Here is a 24,821-nt window from a genome sequence, read left to right on the forward strand (position 1 = left end):
GACCAGCTGACTCGCAGAACAAAACAATATTACGATGGGCATCAATCTAGTAGAGATTTCATAAGAATACCGATAAATATTTTGAGCAAATAATGCATGAAGATAGTAATTACTTGAATTAGATGAATATAGGATGGGTGAGAAATAACCTTGAAGGTAAGCAAAAGAATCATTTTTCAAGCAAACGACATAAATTTAATAACATGGGAGGGTCAATTGTTGCAAGATATCAACATAATCAGACATGTGCATCAAGGATGTGACCAAATGAGAAAATATTAAGAAACTGATGCAAAAAAGGCTAATATAATCATTAATATAAGAACATAAGAGCCCATTAAATTAAGATCAATGCTCAGGCACTCGAGTGATTGCTAACAATTCCAAAGCATATATGCTATCACCGTGAAACAGCAGGAAAATGTCTAAATAAAGCTAGATAAGTAAAGCTCAGAAATCACATTACATCATGGTCTCAGAAGCCACTGCAATTATTACATACCACCATAGTTCTGGCCAGGTATTAAGTACTACTGTTCATTCTAGGAACAGTCTCATGATCATTACTCAAGCTCCTTGAGAAAGTCAGAGTGGTCAACTAGAACCTGAAAAGCAACACATTCTATAGCATCAGCTTCTTCTGCCTATGTCTTCAGATTGCAGATGTAAAATGGGTTCGATGCACAAACATTGGTGAGAATCCAATGAGAAATACCGATGTAATATATAATCAAATATCAACAATTTAACTTTTATCATCATGGAAGCCAATAATATAGAGAAAATTGTACTGTTCTCTACAGAAAAAAAAAAAAAGGAGGGGGGGCGGGGGGGGGGGGGGGGGGGGGGGGGGGGGGGTGCGGGCAACATAGTAAACTTCAGCTGATTGACAAGTTACAACAAAAGGTATTGCTTTTTGGTCAACAAAAGGTATTGGTGCCTGCTAAGCAAGATATATCTTTTAATGCTGACAACTAAATAAGGTATATTGCCAAAATTATCAGCACACCTAGAATCCCTGTTGTCAATCATAGGCCTTTATTATAAATCCTCAAAGCTGTTTCAATGAAGGTGGTATTTCTTGGATAAACAACTCACGGATAAGTCCCAGACACGAAGAAACAGATTTGATAAAATAGCTATTAAGAACTACATGAGAGACTAGACTAAGGGATGACTGAAGGCTCTCACATATTTTGAACATATAAGATCTGCAACTGTTATGCAGAAGCTTGTGTGCATAAAGGTACTTTTGCCAATGTAAGCATAAAGGTACTTTTGTCTGTCTAAAAGATTAAATTATGAGGTTACATTAAGCACTGAGATGAGAGGACTTACCACTTTCCAGCCATCTGGATCAAGGAAGGAGGTAATTTTAGTGTTGATTCCTGGAATTGGTCCTGGTTGCCTTGTAATTTTTCCTCCTAGCTCCTTGGCAACCAAATCCACAACAGCAGCACTTCTATAAACATCTTCAGTGCTAATAGCAACCTAAAAATGACGTAACAAACATTAATATCCTAATGACTAGTACAAAATCATATTAAACAAAGATATAATCCAACCTGAGCATATGCATTGCCTTTGGTATATTCTGTCACACCATAATTGTATGTCAACTCTAGCACTGTTGTTTCCTTTTCTTCAGCATAACCCATCATGGCAATAGTATACTGTATAGATCATGTGATCCAAAAAGAACTTATTAAGCATAACAATATAAGTATCATGAATAGCACAAAAATAGCTGAATACAAGTATATAGACCATCATAACTAGCCATACATGAAAACCAATATGTAATGTTCATAATCATAAACCAGCATATCATAAAAGGACAAGTTTTTATGAAAATAACAAACCAACAAAAAACTTGATATGTACAACAGGGATCCATGTATGTATTGAGCAATGATAATAAATTGCATACATGTGTAAATAAAATTATATAAATGCATGTAAGTTTATGCATGTGCAGGTAAATGGACGCTTGCAACATTCTAGAAAAGGTTATGACTAGTTTGACATGATTCAATTTATTATTATATCAGAACATAACCTTGTAGTCAGGATTATCTCGTGTCCTCAATAACTTCATCCCACAAGCCTGCATGAAATAACAAGCGTAGTAAAATAGACAAGTAACAAAGAAAACAAAGAGGAGAGTCTCAAATATATGCTCATACAAAGATAGTAAGCAAACTAGAAACACTTTTATAGCTCATCTCAGATAATCACACTCAAAAAAATGGTTTATAATATAGCCCCTTAATAAATCTGGAGATTTTTTCAGTACGACTATCAGACTGATGATAAAAATCAGAAAAATTCTGGAGCAAATTGGATGGATAGGTAAGCATGATAAAAGAGTAAAATCTGGCTCTCCACTCACAACACTAATCCAGTGTCTCTGCTTATATAGTTAAAAAGAATAATACTTGACCAAATTTGGAACAAAAGAAAGCTCAATGTATCTCTCAAACCCAAGAAAGTAGCAAAAGGTTTTATAGAGATACTCAAATTATTGATATTTACCCATGACTGATTCAAAGGGGTAAAGTGAAGCTGAAAAATTGAGGTGCCAAAGGCGCATGAGAACATATTACAAGTCAACTGACATTGTTACAGCAATGTAGGTATATGAAAGACAAAATCAAGGAGCCTGTGTAATACCCTAATTTTAATTAAGGGCAAATTAATAATTTTATTCTATTAGTAAACCTAGGGTTAGGGTTTAACCCCCCCTCTCCTCTTCTATTTATAGCCATCATCGTCTCCTCTTGTGGGGAAAAAAAAGGCATGTTACAATCTTCTTTGATTTCCAAGTCAAAGACTCCTTAAGACAAGCATAAAAAGATTATGATTAGCTAATCTCATGAATAGATTCTTGGTATAGGATGAATTAGATCTTGTATATATAACATATGGATTATACCATCCTACAACATGTATACTGTAATATTCTCAAGAATTGTTAGTTGCTTTATTTGTTCGCTCACCCTCGGTAGAAGGAAAATAAGGAGGACCAGTTCTAAATGGGCTGACTTGCTGCAAGACAGTAGACAGATTGCAGACATGAACCAAATCCAAATATTAACTCCAATAAAGACACATCCGGTCTAAGCCTCATCAGCCTGCCAATTGTTTCAGCAACCATATTTATTGTGCTTGCACACTCGTTGCAAGCACCAGTTATGCAACAACACCTTATGTGAGCAGCAGCTGGCCTAGCACACAAACACCCAACACTTGGGGCCTCATGATGCTCACATGGCCCTTCGCTGGACATGTAGCCTTGCACCTTGTGGAAATCATGCTACTGATGATGCTCTTTCTTTCATTCTCCAACTTATATCACTTCCATGAGTTATATGTAGATTACACAACCCAAAATACTCGGCCTCCTATAAGCATGACCCGCTTATGTGGATTGTTTGACCGCATGGCTGCTGCTAGAATGCAACCTGCTACAGCCTATGATACCTGTGGGAATAGTAGCTATGTGATTTGGGTAAAAGAATCCTACAAAGCTTGGCTCCCACTTTTCCATATGATCCAATTATTATATCATGCATTAGTACACCGCTTTCAAGATCCAATGATGATACCTTGCTGGAGTGAAATTACCATATATAAGGTCATATTGTCTGACTAAGTATTGAGCATGTTCAAGAGTTATGAATACCTAGGTAATCTCCTAGCCTTCCTTATAACTAGAGCCACTATGTTGCTATAAGCCACAGTAGCAGCATTGACAACATGTGAACCTCAAAACCAATTGAGTTCATGCCACCGCGAGTTGGTCAGCTAGAATACATTAGAGCAGTTGTGCCTTAGAGCAGCTGTGGCTAGTACTTAAGTGATACAGCTATAGTCAGGTCTCATGACTCAACATTTATGCAAAGGCTCAAGTCCTGGTAGTAGTCATAGTAAGAGTATTAGAAAGAACATTTTAGCTAAAGTGGATTGAGTTTTACGAATATTATATGAACAACGATGACGTGTATCATCCTGTGAGAAATGTACTCTTGGATGATAAACCGGTGACCCGACACATGGGATGGCGTTTAAGCCCACCAAGGATATTGTCCATAGGGTGGGGCTGGTTCCCTCGGGTTTAGTATGTACTTGAGTTCCATAATTATTTGTATATGAACAAGGGAATATTATACATATAATGTGACGTGATATGAAAAGAAGATGAATGAAAAAGAAATGACACTAGTAAACTGTTCATCTAGAACGATATTAAACTGTTCATCAAACTAACACTAGTAATTAAGCATTTCCAGTCATCTAGATATTCACTTTCTTAACAAATGGCTAAGAATAATGAAATGTGTCAGATTTCATTAACCAGTAGAGGAACATTCCACAAAGCAGCGAAGAAACCAATATCATAACTAGATGCATAATGCAGGCTATGCATAAACTACCTCGGAGGTATGAGCTTGTTATTGTTATAACTGAACCTTCTATAAGTTGACAATGACAAATAAAGGTACTCATAACCACTCAACCACTAACATGCAAAGATTTCAGCCATGCTATTTAGAAAGAAGATTGCCCTTCACTACCGCTGACATCCTACCACTGTTAACAACTAACTTCAAACACAACTAAGGGAACAACAAATTACAAAAAGTTCAAATAGTATGTTCTCAGAGTTGAAACAACTAATAGACCTTATGGTACTAAAAATACCTTCTCGTAAAACTTGATGGATCTTTCTAAGTCGCCCACACGAAGCATAATTTGGCAAAGAGGCTCAGGCGTCGGGCCCCTTTGAATAAGCTCAAACATATAACCATCAGGGTCTTGAACAAAAGCAATAACTGTTGTTCCTCCTTTAACAGGACCTGGTTCACGTGTAATCTTACCACCCTTGGCCCTGATGCCCTCAACCAATTTATAAACCTACAATTCCAGTATTTGATTTAAAGGTCAGTTATCAAATAACTATACTAGTTAGCATTCAATTCAAATGTGCAACTTACATCTTCCGATGCAATAGCAAAATGCCCAAAGCCTGTGCCAATATCATACTTATCCACCCCATAATCTGCTCAAAAGACATGAAAGATACGTTATAAGCTACCATTTATTGATTGTCTGAAACAAAAACTTCATACACATATACACGTGCAGATGGCCAGTGAAGATACAAAAACGCTGATAACTTTGTAGGTTATAATAGCTACCCTTTAAAAAAAAAAAAAAAAATAATAATAATAATAATAATAATAATAATAATTTCTACTCCTAAATTGCAAAGCACAGTGCCACTTATATGGAAATTTATGTGCTTTTCACTAATTCTATCTAGGATTGGAAATAGTAGGGAGTATAGTTGATAATAAGAGATAGGAATTGCAACCGGAAACAAGAGACATACTATACGTCAGCTCTACCACAAAATGAGAAGCTTCTGGACCAAAGCCAAGAAATGCATTTGAATATTTCTCTTCAGGAATGTCTCTCTTACGCAGCAGTTTCATCCCAAAGCATTCAGTATAAAATCTAAGGAAAACAAAAACAGCTCAACTGGTGAAAAGGAAATAACAGAGCAAAACATAGATTGTGTAGAGTATTTGCACAGTAATCTTATTGAGACACACTTTATGGTCCGGTCTAAATCTCCAACACGATAAACAGCATGTAGAAATCGGCGCTTGTCTTTTTCAACCCATTCAAGTACATTTTCACTAGGAACAGTCTCTTCCACCGTGCTGGAAGCCATATCTAAATGAATATAAAAGGAGGTTCCTGTCAATATACCTGATAATAAAGAAAACAGAAAAGAAGAATGATATAAATCACTTTTAGGTTAGAACATGTTTGAAAAAATCCATTTCGGTTGTACATAGAGGTAGCTCAAAACAAATTATGAGAATCATAAGAAATCCTAGCGCATTGAAAACAAAGATATAAGGATGTAGCTTAACAAGAATTAATGTAGTATCTCTGTACAAATATAAATATAAATATAAATATGTATGTATGTATACAAAGCAATAATGTCTTAACTTGTAATAGCTTCACTAGAACAACCGCCAAGCTCCTCACTAATGCTTCATGTTACACCTCTTCCAAGAAGCAGGACAGAACAAGGCAGATCTACATAGGTTTTTCTTGTTACAAATACAGATGAGCCACAAAATATAATATAAAGCCCCACGATTACAGATGATGGTATTATTAAAATTAGATCAGGGGCCAAGATAATATCTATCATCAATCGCATGTTTATTTTTATCAAATTTGATGACAAACTCACAGAACTTTAGAAAATAAAAATGGCAATGACGATTTGATTAGCAATAAAATGAACTAGATAAGGCACATTGGGGAGAAAATGTCTGGGCAAGCAACCCCTAAGAGTTGATATGGCTTGTTGTTGTTTTGTTGTTGATAACAAGGTCAAAGCATGGGTTAGAAAGGACTACCACAATAGTAGAAGGCTTGAAGGATATTCCACTAATCATGTGCATGTGCATACTTTTATAAGTTTAAGAAGGAGACGGTCCTTCAAAACGTATAACAAGAAGTTTATCATAAAGAAGGAAATAATCAACTTAATCATCCACTCCTTACAAGAAAAAGCTCAAAGATTAGCTTGTGAAGATAAACAGAAATGTCAAATCAATGTGTCGTAAAGCCATTGCTGCTTGTTGTGGGTTCTCATGGCATGACAAACACGATATGGAAATTAATTGATGATTTGAAGTTGTTTCGCAAATAAAGATTTGTCACAAAAGTAATCGAACTACTTTATAACATGTCTACCTGTTTAAGCCGAGTTATTTTCTGCCATACAGCATTTCTTTCTATGAGGAACTCCATTTCTATCAGGCAACATCTTTTTGCGACTAATCCATGGTTTTTGAAACAAGGGCAGACTCAGAAAAAGATCAGAGCATGTTCGTCAACCCGTGTGGCCCCACTTCACCAGACCTTAACCAACCATGAATGGGACCAAAAAAACAGAGCAAGTTCAAGAACCGCAGTATGTCTTCTCTTTGGCCGTTCGGCTTTAAGTAGGGTTAATCAAGGCCACTGCTTTCCCAGAAACTCTATGCACGTATGTAAATAAAGGGAAAAGGTCCTTATTTTGGGATTTACATCAATATTTAGGAACATCGCTACCTGCAATCGTTATTCTTGACGTATATGATTCTCTTGAACCCAGTCTAGGATCATTCTTCTCGATGTAAAATTGCAGAGAGAATGAACCCTAACTTGCAGTCAAATCGAAACAAGCGAAACGGGGAGGAGAACCAAGAAAGAGGAAGAAGGGATTCGGGGACTTACCGAAGAAGAAGAAGATTTCTCCGGTCAGGAGCGGCCGCCGTCACTCTCTTGCTCTGCTCCGAAATAAATAGGCCTTCTCCGGAATGATCATCGCGGGGATCTTCTCTTATTTTACTTTTAACTAAACCACCCAATTCCATCATCACAGCCGTCCGTTTGGATAGATTTGATTCATGGATTTGATTTTTCCTGCATATTAATTCTCTGCTCTATATATATATATATATATATACATACATACACCCTTTCATTATCCAATGTATAAGGCTTACAAATTCAAGAAATTCCATCGAAAATTAAACAAAGAAATATTTAACCATTAAAAAATATAAAAACGATTTAACATTATTATCTTAAATTAATTATACTATTAACAATAGATATATTATCATGACATTACCAAATAAAAAATAAAAAAAGAAAAGTATACCAACCTCAATTAATTTAATGATTCACATGAAGTAATATTTATATTCTCTTTTTATATTTAAAAAAAATAATTTTTTGATTTAATCTCATTCGTTCATGGGTGGATTCTTCAGTTGATTAAGGCCTCGTATTATTGATGAGGATGGATTCTTGTTTTAGTAACCTTCAGTTCTTGTGGAATAGGAGAACCTTTGAGTATAGACTCCTGTGCCATCTTTGCTGCTGCTAAAGCAAAAACAGGTGAGAGAGAGAGAGAGAGAGAGAGAGCAAAAAGAGGATGGCCGCACCTCGGCTGACTACAACATCCAGAAGGAGTCCTCCGCCTCCTTCTGGATGCTGTAATCGGCCGTCCTCGAACTGCTTGCCGGAGATGAGCCTCTGCTGGCCCTCTTATACTGAATCGGAGCCTCGACATTGTCGATGGTGTGCTGTAGGACAGAAAAAAAAAATAAAAAAAACGGTGTTTGCACTGACAAAAAAGAGAAAAAACGGTGCAATGTTCAGAACATGGTTAATGGGCTGATGCACCGAGTCTTACTTTTTCATGTTTCATCATGCGTTTTATCATTTTAGAGTCAAAATCCTCTTTGTTCTCTTTGCACTGACTCCAAGCTTGCATGAAATAATAAGTGTCGTAAAATAGACAGGTAACAAAGATGTTTATAGAAGTGCTGCTGTTTAGGTTGCTATTAGAACCTCTTTGTTCTCTTTGTTACTTGTCTATTTTACGACACTTGTAGTCAGTGTAAAGAGAACAAAGAGGTTCTAAGAGCAACCTAAACAACAGCACTTCTATAAACATCTTTGTTACTTGTCTATTTTATGACACTTGTTATTTCATGCAGGCTTGTAGTTAGTGCAAGGAGAACAAGAGGATTTTGACTCTAAAAAGATAAAACACATGATGAAACATGAAAAAGTAAGAGTCGGTGCATCAGCCCATTAACCTTCTGAACATTGCACCGTTTTTTTTTTTTTTTGTCAGTGCAAACACCGTTTTTTTTTTTTTGTCCTACAGCACACCATCGACAATGTCGAGGCACCGATTCAGTATAAGAGGGCCAGCAGAGGCTCATCTCCTGCAAGCAGTTCGAGGACGGCCGCCTCTCTTCCCTTTCCCCCTTTGCTCTCTATATAACGCCCCTTGCAGTTTAGGGTTGCGCCATTCTACCACCAACCAACTTCCCTTTCCCCCTTTGCTCTCTATATAACGCCCCTTGCAGTTTAGGGTTGCGCCATTCTACCACCAACCAACTAAGAATCTGAAGGCGGCTTCAATCCTCTCCACCGCCGACGGGCTTCGGTTGCAGCGTAAGAGAAACCAGTCGATATCTTTTCTTATTCTCTTTCTCTCTCTGTCTCTCCTCTGCTTCATGCTAAGAGGGAACGCATCTCTTCGGTAGCGTACTCCTCGATCAGAAGGCAGAGGCAAAAAGACGAGTCGAGATATCGTTTCAGTCGCCACTCCACCCGTTGGCGGTTCGATTGTTGCTCGACCAGACTCTCTCCTCTTCCCTTCTCTCTCTCTCTCTTGATCTGAATCTTATTAATTTACTATAGGAAGTGCAAGGGATGTTTGTGTCTATTTTGATTATTCCTCACTTTGAACCGATCCAAACCGTGGGGACGCTTTATTTTCTGATGCACTTCCTAATCTTCCTTTTTTTTTTTCCCAATGTTCTTCGTTTCAGTCGGTCATTTCTGTTGTTCTGCATCGTCAGATATCAAACTTTTGCCGATTTCTTGTCTTAATTAACCGATTAATGATTTCTTATAGCATAATAGAAAAATATGGTCAATCGGCCCTAACAATTTGTTTTTGGTTGGTCCAGATTTGATATTATTATAACCCTTCTTTGTTGTACTTCAATCGATTTTTGTCCCTGCATTTCTTTGAGTCGTTTACTCGTATATAAAATAATATTTATATTTTAAAAAATAGTTATTTTGGTTGTGCATCTTTGAGTCGTTTACTCGTATGTATGTTCAGATGCATTCACTGTGAATGCATGCACTGTTCAGATGAATCAGTATCTTCTTACTTACAGTGCGTTTCAGAGTGAAAGAGTGATTTAAAGATCTGTGCTAAATGCATTATGCTTTTTTTGTGAACCTATTAGTTTTGTTATGCTTTATTGCTTGTACTTTGTGCTGATGCTATACAACCTGGCAATATGTGTGCTAAATGCAAATAAAGTGATTTAAAGATCTGTTCTTTTGGCCATGCATTTAGATCTTTTCAGAGTGAAAGAGTGATCATCTTGTGAGCAAAGGTAAAATGTAAAATCTCATTGTGACAATTCCAAATATTTTTGTGCATCTGTACCTGCTTAAAGCCCACACTGGTAGTATAAAGTGCCCACTTTGTCCAATATCAAAACAAAAGATAAAAAGTGCACTAGAGCATTCCAAGAAAAATTACATAAAATTCAAATAATGTAAATTTGGTTGTTAATTTTCTTACATAATTCTAAGCAAGAGATATTCCCAACTACATTTCATAAATTTGTTTAAGAGACTAATTTCAGATGTGAGTATTAATTAAGGTTTGCTTTATTTGGAAGGTATGTATCGATTGATGAGAGGATAGTACGTGGTGTGTCAGATGTCGACACGTGGACACTTGCTTCACATCATCGTCATGCTTAATAGGTCTCCACATGAGGTTAGACGTGCCACGACCCTTCGATAAGCTTGATAGTATAAACAGAGCTTTCTCACCGTCGTTGCAGGCAAGGCTACGAAAGGCCAACCAGTTGAAGCAATGCTCGCAGAAAAGAGACATCCACGTAGATGGATGATCACATTCCACGTGGACGGACGGCATTAAAGACTTCACAGTGCATCCCCCCTGTGAGCCTCCGGCAGATGCATGAATAATCTTTAATTATGATTCGGACGATGACTCATTCGATAATAGATTAACAATTTTATATTAAATCTTAATCGTCACAAGTTTAAGATACCGATCGCGTTAGAAAAATGTGTTTGGTCGAGCATTCCATGGAATAGAAAAAAGAATGTTTTATAGGGGGAGGAATGGGGAAAAAGAATTGGAGTCTCCATGGAGTCTCCAATTCGCGTTAGAAAAATGTGTTTGGTCGAGCACAGGATCGATGAGAGAAATGGGGAAAAAGAATTGGAGTCTCCAATTTCTAATCACCAACTCAAGCTTTTTTTTTTCTGTACTTTTGTGAAATAATCCATCATTGAGGAACAGAAGAAAATGATGCATAAATTTAGAAAAAACCATCACACTTGTTTTATCCTTTTTTATTTTTTTTTAAACTTAAATAATAATTTATTCTGAATTCTAAATGTAAACGTCAGATATGAAATCTTATTTCGGATTCATAACTATTAGGACTCTAGTTATTGGGACTCTAGCTAGAAGAGTCATAATATGTTGGAACTATAGTTAGGAAAGTCCTAATCTGTTGGGACTGTTGGGAAATCGTGGGGAGTCAAAAAAATTCGCTGATCCGAAAAATCGCATATATCATGTCAGAAGCGTTATATACTCCTCTCTAGTGGTAATCAGAAGCGTTACCTGAAGCGTTACCTGGGGAGATCGTATATACTCCTCTCTAGTGGTAATCCACACTTAGATCACCTCTCTAGTGGTAATCCATACTTAGATCACCTCTCTAGTGAGGAGTTCCTCCTATTTATATAGGTGCTAGAAGCATATCCTTAATGGATACTATTCACACTAAATTTTTATCTCGTTCACATTGGATCTTTATCCAATCTTCCAATCAGATCTCATTCATGGATCTAAAATAGGGGAGTTCCTCCTATTATCTTTATCCAATCTTCCATGGATCTAAAATAGGGGAGTTCCTCCTATTATCTTTATCCAATCTTCCAGTCAGATCTCATTCATGGATCTAAAATAGGAGAGTTCCTCCTATTTATATAGGTGTTAGAAGCATATCCTTAACGGATCGTCACACTGAATTTTTATCTCGTTCACATTGGATCTTTATCCAATCTTCTAATATAATGAATTATTATAGAGCTAATAATTACCTCAACTTATCAACCATGGATGTACTAAATCACTATACCATAGTCCCTAATCCTTCGGACCTATATGTCCTTAATTACCAGGTATCTATAATATCTTATTCATCTAATCCCAACGATCGTATATTGGACATGGTAAAATCAAACCATACGAAATCCTATCCGAGTCTCGCTCTAATTGGATTATCCTGGAGAATTCCTTCTCTCATAATCCGAACGACTCTTGTTAGGAATTTCACACACCTTTCTTGTTATCCGAAAGCCCCATCCAAGCTGAAAGCCTTTTAATCGCAAATGATTCCAGGAAACAAAACAATGTCAAAAGAATTGAATAAACAGAGTTCTTGGAAAGATTACAGCTCAACTTTGTATTGCCAGTTTCTCCAGCTGCATGTATGCCGACTGTAACTCTACCAAATCGAACCAGATTATGCACAGCCGGAAAATATGAATTCCAAGTGACGAACATAAACTGAACATTCATGCGAGCCAAAAATCAGATTTGATGACGGCAAGAGTCCCAATACGATATGATGAAACTGGAACCAGAAATCGGATTTGATGACAGAAGAGTGCCAAGACTATCTGATGAAACTGAAACGCACTGTAAGCAATATCCATGGGCAAGTATAACTGCAAAAAAAAATGACACTAACAGGGATCCATCTGAATTTAAGATTTACCCAATAATCAAATGATGGTTGTTCAAAACAGAATCAATTATATAATAAGCATGAAATTAGCACCTCAGGTTTCTCAGATCAACATAATAAAGAGGTAGCACTATCAAAAGATTTAGCTGCTTGTAGGAAATATTACCGACAAAAAACAGCGAACAAAAAGAGTATCTTATGCATTCACTGTGAATCAGTATGTAGCGTCCCTAATGAGAAGCTAATTGAACTGATAGAAGTTTTGCATGTCAATACTATTTAAATTCAAAATGCAACTAAAAAATATCACGGGAAAAGCAGCAGGTTGCACTCCTAACATGACAACAACATTAGCAGCTAAATTACCTCTGATTATTAACACCACAATTAAGTAATACTTGCCACTACCATGATATGACAAACATTTAGCTTGCTGGAAAAAACCCTTCCTAACCCATTGTTCCAATCCTCAAATTATCTTGTTTCTGACATCCTCGAGCTTCTTCAATATTTCTCCTGGGGTTCTATCAAGTTCATCAGCAATCTTCCTCTGCAAATCAGGAGGAAGGGTTGGGAACTGCTCGCAAAGATCACCATCAATTACATCCTGAAGAATGTTTCAAATCAGCAATACATGAGATGATCATAAATAATTATCTAAGTATGAAGAACAGTAATCACAGTAAAGAATTTTAATCAAAGAGCAACTACGAAATGGACCCTTCACTAGCTGGTGGTCGTTCAGCCATCCAAATTATTGTAAATAACAAACCAACAACAAGACCACAGAATATGTTCAGATGAATCAATCTGAACATGACATGGTTCACTATTCCATATCTCATTTTAGTAATCATGAATCATAATCTTCCTTGCTAACCCAACTATCTAATTAGCTTAAAGAACCATAATACGAAAATGAGACAAGATCCATAACCTCAAATCAGAAGTTAAAAAAATGTCCTTGCATGGGTCCTGATAGCTCACCTTAACAGGAAAATAAGCAGATCTGAAGGCCATATGATCCCGACCACACAATGGTGGATGTTCTTGCCTCATGTGCATCTCCAAGTGAGAGAAGAAGTCCACATCTTCCCTAGAGGTAAATGGAAGTAGTGCACCTAAACTTCCCATCACTGTTCCATATATAACACATTCCCCTCCTCCAGGTATCAGTGAGGCCTTCTGCAAGCATGTCACAACATCGCCTACATGAAACTGTACTATCTCCTCCATTTTATTGGGAGCTCCATTTAACTTCCCTTGCTCCCACTTTATTTTACCCCCTGTTGGGTCTTCCTCAATCTCATCCGATAGATCTTGCGGCAGTCGGACAAAGTATATATTCCCAAACTTATCTGCCCCTGCCATGGTGTCAAAATCTATATGATGTGAAGCAGTGAGCCATCTTGGAACAGAATCATCTGCAAAAATGTACAGTTGATTCTCATCCCTTCTGTACTTGCAATAATGAAATGACTGCAAAAGAAGACCAGAATGACAATTAAAGTTAGCAAACATGACCTACAAGATCTCAATAGCAAGTAATCCACTGAATTACGAGTACACATGTATGTGCACATTTTCAAAAGAAGTCCACATAGTGGTGCAAATATATAAGTCATAAGGTACTGTATACCAAAGTTTGCAATATCATATCATACCGCTCTGTATGGGTGGTATGTACCAATCCGGTAGAGGACCGGTATGGATGGTACATCGGTACACCTTAGTATACCATGTGTTGGTATGCTCGGTACAGCTCGGTATGTACCATACTGATAGCTGATTGACACACCAGTATGGTACGATATTCAAAACCTTGTTGTATACTTGAAGGAACACAAACATAAATGCACCAATATATGCAAAACAAAGATAAGAACAAGTCCAACACAACCACTTTGATTTATTCCCATGAATATCCAAGTGCACAAGGTAGGAGGATGGAAAAAATTGTTCATGCATGCAAAAAGCATTCAGCACCCACAAGTGTTTTCACAGAGACTACGTATTGTTGGAGGTGTCCTCTTGCATACTCTTGGGAGAAAATTCTACACTGTTAACCTCAGATTGTACACTTTGGAGATTGCTAGGATTTTTCAATAACCATCGTACCTTTTTATGCCATGGACTAAAAATTAAAAGGCATACTAGAGAATACAATTTACATTAAATTCTAACTCCAGGTACTACTATTAGAATTTCATCTTTGCACAACAAGGTGCTTTAACATAAAGCAATTTGTTAAAAGCCGAATTGATCACCTTAGAAACAATTGGGTTGAATAATAAAGTTCGATATCTTTTCCAATCACTTACAACTTTTAATATAATGCAAGTTAATAACAATCAACAGGAGTCAAAGAAACAACAAAGTGACAACAGAAATAAATATCAATATGTTCATTGCCTCCCTGCAACTGATCTTTCAGCTATCAGTAGTACACAAATTGCAATATCATGGGAGCAAAATACTTGAAGAATTATTGCCAACTGATACTGCTTGGTCAACTAAAGATTCTGATCAACTCTAGGGTAGATTAGGTTCAAATAACATCTATCGAACAGTACAAAAGCATCTACCATGTTTAAGTTAAGATGGGTGTCAAATAATATTTTATGGTTACTTGGGATCAGAAATCCAGTACTCTAGTTGATACAAATATAAAAGGCTGCCGTTATATGGTGTATTATAAATGCAAATCTTCTTTATTAAGAGATTTTTCATTCAGATACAAAGCCAACATGATTGTAGGTCAAAACCAACTGCAAATTGACAACACAAGTAGTCCTTTTTAGATACAAAGCCAAAATGATTGTAGGTCAAGTCATGTTAAAGATAAACCTAGACAATGGCTGGTGAGACCCTATGGTACAAAAAGACTGCTTCTTGGAGGGTTGCAAGAATGGCCACTGTACTTAAATATTTCCCACATGCCATCTATTATAAATTAAATAAAGGGATCCAATGGGTTCCAATGAGGTTGTTAGATATTGCAAGATTATGGTAATCAAACAATCCCTCATTGACAATCTAATATGGTGAAACAAAGTATATAGTTCTTTACCCACCCAAACGGTCACATTCTCCTTTTAGGAAGTAAGTCTGGTGAGGTTGCAGACTGGTTGTCACGAGAAACCTCCACATGATATCTTTTGTTAATTAATAATAGTACTATCCACACAATCAAGCAGCTGATACATTCTAGAATGGCAAGGAACTCTCATACTTCCATCGTGTTCTTACATACCTTCTATGTGTATGAAATTACCCACACCAAATCCTTAAGGCAACACCTCTACGACCAAACAGTCCACAACTACAGGTATAAGGTAACTAGACACTAGCTAAAGCCATAAGAGTGTTCTTCCGTAAAACACCAAGCAGGAAACAGAAATTGATCAAATGATGAATAGGAGATCTACAAGCTAAAATAATGGTCAGAGACGAGTGTATATGTTTTCATTGAAAATTGGAGAACTAGTTGATCATTGCAAAAAACATTGGCAAAGAATACATAAGTAAAGAAGAAAGATGTACCTCTTGGATATCACCCACATAAATCCTATCACGATATGTGTGCATGGAAACAATGGTATTAGGAAAGAGCTTGTTTTCACATTTCCTGAGTAATCTCCTTTTGCCCAGGTCATACAACCTGAGCACCGAGCCAATACCTGCAAGCAACCTCCCCTGATACTGGCACAGTGTGAGTGGAACTCCCTCTACTTGTGTCTTGTGAACAAGCTCAAGAGACTTTCCTTCTTCAACAAACCTATATATGTGAATGAACCCAGCAGCAAGACTTCTCTTAGGCCAGAACTGTAATCCCTTTGCAGTTCCGACAGCGAGGAGAGTTCCATACTCCTTATCATGGAAGTTCACCGTGCAAAGGCTGAATGCGGCCTCATTCTCTTGAAGCTCCAACAGACAAGTTGTGTTGCCTGTTCTTGGATCAAGAACTCTGATGCAAGATACCCACTTATCGGACTCTGCCTTTGGGTAACCATATTGCTCGTCAGAGAGAGCATCATCCTCATCATCATCACCAGCCCCACCACCATTTTCCATCTGCTGCCTATTGTTAGCATTTCCATTTTCACCCATCTTTGCAGCTTCCAAGCATTCCTTTCTAGCAGCTTCTCTTTCCTCTGCAGTGAATGCTCCTTGGTCACTCTCAATAATGACTAAATGTTTGCACCTGGGCTGCAGCACGAATTTCCTTGGAGTATACCGCAAAGGTACAACTGTCTCATTGAATGTCTCCCCTAGCCGCTCAATTGTGAAAATTCTCAGAGCTTCACCGGCGACTGCGACAACACCTTCAGCACACTGGTCGGAAGAAAACGATGCAGCATATTCAAGTGTTTCGTATGAAAGAGGAGTCAGCAAGAAATGTCCCTGATGTATATAGCCAAGCCAGGGCCTACTTGACAAGCAAAGCATCGCCTGCCGACCCCTCACAGTAGCTGAGAAGAGCTTGGGAGCTCTCAATCCTAAGAACCGGGATCGAGTATCAGAGAGCTGACCAGTTACCATATCAACAACTGTCCGGAAAAGAACACCGTTCTGCAAGCCAGCATTGAGAAAGACACTAGCTGGATGATCTGCTCCATCCTCTCCTCCAGTCGAAGCCTGTACCTCAAGCAATAGGAGGGATTCAGGTGGTGACGACACACTCTGAACGCTTAAGATCTGCATGCAGTCATCAGGATCCAATGACAGAATCCGAATTGTGTTATCATAAGAACCAACTGCAAGGAAGCGGGATCTGTGTCTCCCCTCTGGAACTGGTGCAATATCCAAGCAAGCCACATCCCCAGGCATCTCATGCTTCTCCACCTCCATCAACTGGCCGGTCATGTCCATCTCAAAATAAATAAGCTCTCCTCCGCTCAGAGCAATCACCACCTGAAGCCTATTCAACCCAACCTTCACAATGGTCTTCTTCCCAGGTGTCTTCCACTCGTTAATACGCCCATCCTCTCTTATATGCCTAATTCCATTGGGATGGACCTGCATCAGGGAATCATCTCCCAACAAAGATACTGAGAGCGAAGGCGTGGTGTCAAGAAACCCGCTGTCACTGACTTCTTCGATGGTTTCACCAATGGAGAGCACAAGCGTGGCATTCACGAAGGACACCACAATGTAAGCATCAAACTCATCATTCACATTTTTCTTCACTGTCCACACGGCGCTGGGAGTACCCGGGAGCTGTGACACGGCCATCTCATTGATAGCCAACCCTGGCCTCAGGATCCGCAGCGAGGATCGGGGCCCCCTGCCACAGAGGGTAAACACCTGAGGGGTCTCCTCCTCAAAGAGATTCATGACCCTCATATCCATGATGGGCATAAGACTTTCAACCTGGTCAATCCTCACCAGATTCTTTAAGCCTCGGGGCTGGAAGAACACCGGTTGGAATCCCTCTTCGGTTTCCATCAGAGTGGCAGAGGAGGCCTCAACGTCCTCCGCCTCCCCAATGGCCTGGAACTGGTACAATGCATGGTTGCCAAACTCAGAAGCGGCAAAGAGGAAGCCGGTCTTGAGGACGCTCATGGAGGAGGTGACGGGGATGGTGTCGAAGTACTTGATCTTGAGCTCGGTGACGCGGTCGCCTTCATGTTCCAGGGTGACCCTAAAGATGTCCCCATACTCGGTCTGCAGGAGGAAGAAGAACATGGACTTTTGGCGGTGGGTGGCGGCGGAGACAACAAGGACACCACGCTCTGCCGGAAGGTCGGCACGGCGGGGGATGACGGCACGAACATCAGGGTGGCCCTGGTTCTTGTATATGACAAAGTTCTCGGCACAGACGAGGACGCCGCTGGGGCCGTCGCCACCTCCAGGGACAGTGACGAGGAGGTTGGCGCCATTGTCGACTGGCTCAGACCACTTGCGGGAGACGTGGTTGAGCCCCAGGTCAAGCTCGTAGAACGTGAGGTGCTTCTGGGCATCAGCAGCGGCCTGGCCCGTAGGGTCGATATCTGCCTCGGAGTAGTCCAGCTCAATGGCGGCGAAGACGGGGTTATCAAAGCCACAGTCGACGCCGGTGACTGAGTAGGTGATGGTGTGTGACTTGTGGGCCTCCAGGGGGGAGGAGATGGTGAGGCGGGCGGCGGCGTCACGGTTGAGGACATAGACAAGCTTCTGCTTCTCGCAGGCGGCAACCATGGCGGCGCGGCCCTTGGGATCAACTGCGAGAAACTGGCCGGGGACGATGCGGCGGCAGCCGGACTTTCCGAAGGTCTCCTGGTGGACCTTGTGGAAGACGTTGCGCTCGCGGGAGTACTCTAGGATGACGAGGCGGCCGGAGTCGGAGCCGACGACGACGTAGTCCTTCTGGGAGCCCGTGAGACGGAACTGGGCGAGGGAGCGGATCGCGCCGAAGACCTCGACGGAGAGGAGAGTCTGCAGCTTGCCGGACTCATCGGGGCGGAGCAGGTCCAGCGTCTTGCCTCGAGCCACCACGATCTCCTGGGTCTTCCCTCCCACGAAGTTGCCGTTCGTGGCGCAAACCACGCCGCCCGGTCGCTGCAGCGTCAAACTGTACAGGTACATCTTTCCCTAATAACACCCTCTTCTCGTCCTCCTTCCTTTCCTTGTGACAGAGAGGCGGGAAGCGATGGAATTTTTTGGATGGGATTTAGGGTTAGGGTTTTGCGGGGAGGAAAGAGGGCGGGGAGAAAAAGAGGAAGAGAGGGAGTCGTGTGGATCGTTTTGAGTATGTGTTATTAAAAATAAAAAGACAGCGACACATTTTTCAGACTCCGAATCTTACTCCCGTGCTGACTGGGTCGAGCACCTGAAACGGCGACGGGACCCACTTCAGTCGTACAGGTATAGGAGTGCACGTTCCCAGTCATTTTAGATCTTGTTGCAATAAGGATGCTTGTGAAGGACTCGACGGCCCAAGTGAGTGTATATATATATATATGACGTAGCGTATAATTCTTCATAAAAATGCGGTAGTGTACTTTATGAGCGCTCGCGATTTGAAGGTCGCGCAATTGTTATATTCGAACCCCAAACCCCCAATCTCTCGCGGCCAGGAAATGCCGAATACACACACAGCCGCGTGGGTGGCGGAGTTCGTCCTCCGTCAGCCCGTCGAAGACTGGCTCGCGAACGAGATCTTCCTCGCCCTTCCTCTCCCGTCCCCACTCCCCTTCCGCCTCCGCCGCACCATCCTCCTCCGCCGCCTCACCTCCGACCTCTCCCGTGGCTCCCCCTCCCTCCACACCCTGCACTCGCTCGACCTCCTCCTCGACGACCCCCCCACATCGTGCTCTTCCTCCTCTTCTGCCGAGTCCATGGCCGTTGCCTACCGCGCCGTCGCCCTCCACTGCATCTCCCTCTCCTTCTCTGCCTCCAACTACGACGCCTTCACGACCTTCGTCGACCTCTTGCGTTCCAGGGTAGCCGACCTCGAGCTGGCGGGTCCCGCCGTCTTGGCAGCCGAGCCGCTAAAGAAATTGAGGATGGAGATTGACGCCGCCGTCGAGAGCGGCATCGTTAGTGGGGGCTTGCTGGAGAGGGACACGAGCAACGAAGCATTGGATGCACTTAGGGTTTATTTGAAGGCCGCAATGGAGGAGTTGGGGCCGCCGTTTCTTGAACTCGCTGCCGAGATTGTTGCTAGAAACGGGATTGAGTTGGGAGAACCCTGTAGCGAAACTTCGGCCAAATCTGGTGACAAGGTTAAGGTTTCAGGAGTCGCCGGTGGAGTCGGAGAGAGGACTTCTAGTGTGTCTGTTGCGGTCGATGGAGAAGTGGTTCACTTGGAGAAGAATAAACAAATATCATCTGCCGTCGTTGATCATGGTGGCAATAGAGAGACGGTTCTCTTGGAGACAAATCCCGAAACATCATCTACGTTGTGTGATACTCGTAGGTTTTCCTTGACTATGCTTCGGTTAAAGATTATATAGAATGTTTGTATTCTTTCTTGATCCAAGGAGTTCTTTTATTATGATTCTGTTAAACATCCTACTAGAGTTTTTGTTCTTTCTTGACTTATTATGATTATGTTAAAGATTCCATAGAATTTTTGTATGCTTTCTTGATCTAAGGAGTTTTTGTACTTGTGCAAATATTGAAAATTCTAGTTGCTTGCTTATATCTTGAGTAACTTGAGTTCCATGGGTAATTTGCATCAGTTAACTTGCTCTGTACTTGGGCTTTTTGGTCACTTTGGCTATGCTTGCTTAATAATTTGATTTATGTAGTGGACAAGGATATGGAGAATGAGATCGCTAGAAAACAAAATGCAGTTGTACACCTTGGAAAGCCCACTGACAAATTTGATCCTATGTCTGCACCTGAGGTTGAGAAGGTGGCTAATGCCCTTAAATCAAGTTGTGTGGATCTTCACAAGGTGGTGGTTGATCCTCTTCCAGATGCAGTGATGAAAGCAACTGAAGTATTGAAGAATAGGTCCTTTGGGATGACAAATGATGTGGAAGAATTAGAGATTCAACGTCAGGTAGGTGCAAGTGGACCAGTTTCAGCTGCTAAAAATGGTTCCAAAGACAATGGTGCGGATGAAATTGTGGAACAAAGCAAGGTAGGTGCAAGTGGACAAGTTTCAGCTGTTAAAACTGGTTCCAAAGACAATGGTGTGGATGAAATTGTGGAACAAAGCAAGAAAAATGATGCTCTTGACGTGGATGGAAGTATGCAGCAAAGAAAGGATGATGCTGTTCAATCAAATAGAGAACCATCTGTTGAGAAACAATCAGATGGAATTGATAACAGGGTACAGGCAGCTCCAACAATCCATGCTGAGATGAAAGGGACTGGAATTTCTAATACTGATGGGGTGCAAAAACGAAGCCTGATGGATAGGAATCCAACTGCTCATACTTTCGAGGTAATTTTAACTTGTCTTTCTTCTTTTTTTCTGCATCATGCTTGTAGTGTGTTCGAGTCCCACAGGATTGAGTTATCCATCACCATGGGTGGGAGGAAAGACACTATCTGCCACTGGGGATTGGAATCGTTGACCCCTTGAGAAGGCCTCGAGTGCCTTTGCCCAACCAAGCTAGTGGGCATCACTTTTTCACCTTTTTATTCAAAACAATCTATGTTGATTTTTTTTTCCTGTGGCATGATTGCATAGATAACTTAATTCGGCTAGAAGTTTGGTGTTTATTTCATCATCCCTTATTCCTGTTTTTGTTCACTAGTTACTTAATTTGCTTTTTCTTTCTTTTTCAATCCAATTTGATATTGGAATATTTGCTTTTTTTCTAGCCTAACTGAAAAAAAGGATTGGTGCAGTACATGCAATTATAATAAGTTGAAATATAGTTCAAGTTTAATCTTCATTGGGTTCAGTTATAATTACTGTTTTAGATATTTAAATGATAGGGACTCATTAGCAACTGTTTCAGTTTTTCATGTTACATAAAGCAAGTAACAGAAATTGAAATTTTGATTTGGATGCAGTAAATTAAAACAAGTTTGGTAATCATATTTGAGTGGTGTGGAACACTTGGAGTTGCACTGATTTCTTTCATCGGAATTTTCCTTTTGGGTTGTTCTTCTTTCTAAGATTTCTTTTTTATCTGGAGGCAAAGTTTTTTGCTTGTAATTTTAAATCTCCAGAAAATGTTACATCCTATGATCAGACTTCTGAAATGTTAACGAAGAGGTCTTCTCAGATCACCTCATAATTTGGATTTCTGCTTTTAAAGACATGAAATAAACAAAATTGACATTAAGGCTTAAGAGGCAGTGAGTTTTAAATTGTTTTTAGGATATGTCAAGTATGGCACTAGATTTGTGTTAGAAATTTATTTGGAAGAGAAATTATTGGCTTCATGACACCAGTATAATTTTTTCATCAGAAAGAATCCTAGGTGGTGACAATAATTTCAGATAGAAAGGTTACATCATGGAGGGAAACATAAACTATGATATGTAAATCTGATGCAGATTTGTTTGTATCTATTTTATATCGTTGTTAAATGGTTTGTTTTGCAAACAAACAACATGAGCAGAGTTAATGTGTCCCCTACATGTCTGTTTTTGGAAAGTTTAATTATTTAATTGAATAGAATTAGGTCGATACATGAAGAAAGCAAAGTCTGAATGATCCTACTAAACATGTGCATTGCGATAATTTAGTTTTGTTATAGGGAGTTGAGTGTTACTTCGATGTAGAATAATTTTTGAGGTGTTTCAGGAACATATAATCCATTGTTAATAAGGGTACAATCAGCTCAAGTTTCAGGTGCCCATATGGCAGAGATAGGCTAGAGAAGACAAGGAAGTTATAGAGAAAGACCTTACTTTACTAAAGGCTTGTGGATTTTGATTGCACTTAACAGTGGAAATGAATGTGAATCAATGTTACATGGTATTTACTTTCAGTTAGAACTTAAATCTTATCTTGGCTACCTAATGTTCTTGTCGCTTTAAATTTGAATGCGTGCAATAAATGATAAGAATCACCATTAGTAGTAAATATTGACTTAACCATTTTATTATTATTTTTCATCAAATTACACATTTGCCTGACATGAAATAACCAAAATGATTCTAGTTGTGCCCTGCTTCTGAAGTGGCTCCTCCTACACATAAAAGAGAGTAGAGATTTAAATATTTAGCCAAAGAAATAAGTGTCAAGCAATGATTTTTGGTTCAGACTTGGTTTTAGGTGATGTGCATACTTGATATTAGGTGCTTAAAGTGGTATAAAGGTTGGTCCTTTTCTAACATCTAAACCAATGTGATCATTATGTTTATTAGTTGCTGCCAACAAAAAATTGGAACATGTTAAATAGAGTTGCAACATGTCTTAGTTGGTCCTCTGAGATCTAAACCAATGTGATCATTATTTCATTAGTAGCTGCCAATAAAAAGTTGCAACATGTAGAATAAAGTAACTGATTAGGTACATAGGGTTGGAAAGGAAGATGAACTGAGTAATACAAGTGGCTGGTTCGATCTCAGTTGAATGAATTAAGAGCTCTAGTTTGTATTATCTCCTTTTAAATGTATTTAATGAATGGTTGGGACCACTTAGAGAAATCTGTGGTAATAGGTCATATGACTTGTAAGATCTTTCATTCTTACAACTTCAGATTATGACACTTTTATTTGCAAGCGGTGAGATTATTTGTCCAAAAAATCGACTTGGTCATGTTTAACTTGGTATGTTATATAGTTTTCTTTTCCTTGTTTGCATTTCTATTTTTGTAAGATAATAACAGTAACATCTTCTCTTTGTAGTGGGGGGAGGATCCAATAGAGTCCTCCTCGGACAAGTCCCCAACTGCGGAGAAAATTACCTTACCTAGTCCAAAGAGAAAGAAGACTTGTTCTCCCTTGACCATAATGGAAAACAAGAAGCTTGTTATAAGAAGGAAGCGCAAGAGATGGAGTTCACTGGAAGAAGAGACTCTGAGAAAGGCTGTACGGAAGTATGCACTTCTATGCCTTGATTAGCATCATTATATATGACTTACTGGTTACTGCATTGATAATGATTAGCATCATTATATTTTTTTTTCTCGTGCAAAAATTGGATTTACATAACCTATCTGAGATTATTGAGCTGTATATATTATTTTCATTATGAAACTGATGCACAACTTACATGATTCTCTGTTTCTTGTCGAAGGCATGGAGTGGGTAATTGGAAGTTTATATTGAGCTGCTTTTCTAAAATATTTGAAGACAGGACAGAGGTATCTATTCTCGGGCTTGTTCTATTTCATTCTTTAACATATTAAAAAAATTAGCTATTCGTCAAACAGGTTGATCTGAAGGACAAGTGGAGAAATATGACCAGGCACTAACTAATTTTCTCCTTTTTTGGTTGTATTATGGTGTCACTATCCCAGTGACTATTTTGGTATAGTAGATGAAGGTTAGTGAGACATTATCAAGACTCTTGCAACTAAATCCTCCCCCTGTTGATATTCTCTGTAATGTATGACAGTATGACTCGGTCTGGTAAAACATTGTGATATTTTGTGCTAGCAGCATTGTAATTTTTTGTGCTAGCAGCATTGTAATATAATATTTTGTGCGAGCACGCTTGGTTTGCATGGAATATATCAAGGAAGTATGTTACTAATCTCTCCAAAATATTGATATTTAAAGTCTTCTTATCTCTATAATCTGCTAGGAGGTGAATCTACGAACAAACTTTTGTTTGTGGATAATCTCTGTCAGTGAGCTTCTTGTCAAAGGTCTTGTGCTCTGTAATAATTCACTCTGTTCTGCGCATCGGAATTTGAACGAGTTTGAAGCAGCTATTTTTCTTGCTTCTTATTATTTTTGTTTGCTACCTATGCCGACAATCACACTGCAGATTCGCCAAGCTCATCTTGGTTACATGTTTTTGTCAGACGAAAAGAAAAGAAATTGCAGAGGTGTCAC

At 39.5% G+C, this 24,821-nt stretch overlaps 3 protein-coding genes, 1 long non-coding RNA gene and 1 other non-coding gene across 9 annotated transcripts; 3 read left to right on the forward strand and 2 right to left on the reverse strand.

The window, feature by feature from the left end:
• Window positions 1-287: 287 nt before the first annotated feature.
• LOC103999529 (lactoylglutathione lyase) lies at window positions 288-7,432 on the reverse strand. 4 transcript variants are annotated; one of them, XR_010479961.1, is made up of 10 exons: window positions 7,312-7,432; window positions 5,619-5,742; window positions 5,396-5,520; window positions 4,998-5,062; window positions 4,705-4,917; window positions 2,060-2,107; window positions 1,566-1,673; window positions 1,339-1,491; window positions 503-605; window positions 288-465 (listed from the first exon to the last, which is right to left on the reverse strand). XR_010479961.1 is itself a non-coding variant. In XM_009421305.3 (9 exons), the coding sequence occupies exons 2-9, from the start codon at window positions 5,738-5,740 to the stop codon at window positions 564-566; spliced, it is 876 nt and encodes a 291-aa protein (XP_009419580.2). In that variant the 5' UTR covers window positions 5,741-5,742; window positions 7,312-7,432; the 3' UTR covers window positions 288-563. The 4 variants fall into 4 exon arrangements, 3 of the variants coding, with proteins under 3 accessions (XP_009419580.2, XP_009419579.2, XP_064940512.1); XM_009421305.3 differs by having other exon boundaries at window positions 288-605; XM_009421304.3 differs by having other exon boundaries at window positions 288-605; window positions 5,619-5,778; window positions 7,312-7,407.
• A 1,372-nt stretch (window positions 7,433-8,804) lies between these two features.
• Window positions 8,805-10,705, forward strand: LOC135594441 (uncharacterized). 2 transcript variants are annotated; one of them, XR_010480096.1, is made up of 3 exons: window positions 8,807-9,051; window positions 10,305-10,405; window positions 10,473-10,705. It is a non-coding gene; the product is annotated as an uncharacterized LOC135594441 (long non-coding RNA). The 2 variants fall into 2 exon arrangements; XR_010480095.1 differs by having other exon boundaries at window positions 8,805-9,051; window positions 10,305-10,705.
• LOC135594557 (small nucleolar RNA snoR111) lies at window positions 9,116-9,242 on the forward strand. The gene has a single exon (XR_010480109.1). It is a non-coding gene; the product is annotated as a small nucleolar RNA snoR111 (small nucleolar RNA).
• Window positions 10,706-12,602: 1,897 nt separating the features above from the next.
• LOC135594031 (spliceosome-associated protein 130 A-like) lies at window positions 12,603-19,122 on the reverse strand. The gene is made up of 3 exons (XM_065084441.1): window positions 15,966-19,122; window positions 13,410-13,901; window positions 12,603-13,029 (listed from the first exon to the last, which is right to left on the reverse strand). The coding sequence occupies exons 1-3, from the start codon at window positions 18,987-18,989 to the stop codon at window positions 12,892-12,894; spliced, it is 3,654 nt and encodes a 1,217-aa protein (XP_064940513.1). The 5' UTR covers window positions 18,990-19,122; the 3' UTR covers window positions 12,603-12,891.
• Window positions 19,123-19,399: 277 nt separating this feature from the next.
• LOC135594032 (uncharacterized) lies at window positions 19,400-24,527 on the forward strand. The gene is made up of 5 exons (XM_065084442.1): window positions 19,400-20,318; window positions 20,657-21,300; window positions 23,667-23,857; window positions 24,058-24,124; window positions 24,194-24,527. Exons 1-5 carry the CDS (start codon window positions 19,409-19,411, stop codon window positions 24,233-24,235), a joined length of 1,854 nt encoding a protein of 617 aa, XP_064940514.1. The 5' UTR covers window positions 19,400-19,408; the 3' UTR covers window positions 24,236-24,527.
• The last annotated feature ends 294 nt before the right edge of the window (window positions 24,528-24,821 follow it).

This window comes from Musa acuminata, chromosome BXJ1-9 (assembly GCF_036884655.1).
Source record: "Musa acuminata AAA Group cultivar baxijiao chromosome BXJ1-9, Cavendish_Baxijiao_AAA, whole genome shotgun sequence".
NCBI classification, from domain to species: Eukaryota; Viridiplantae; Streptophyta; class Magnoliopsida; order Zingiberales; family Musaceae; genus Musa; species Musa acuminata.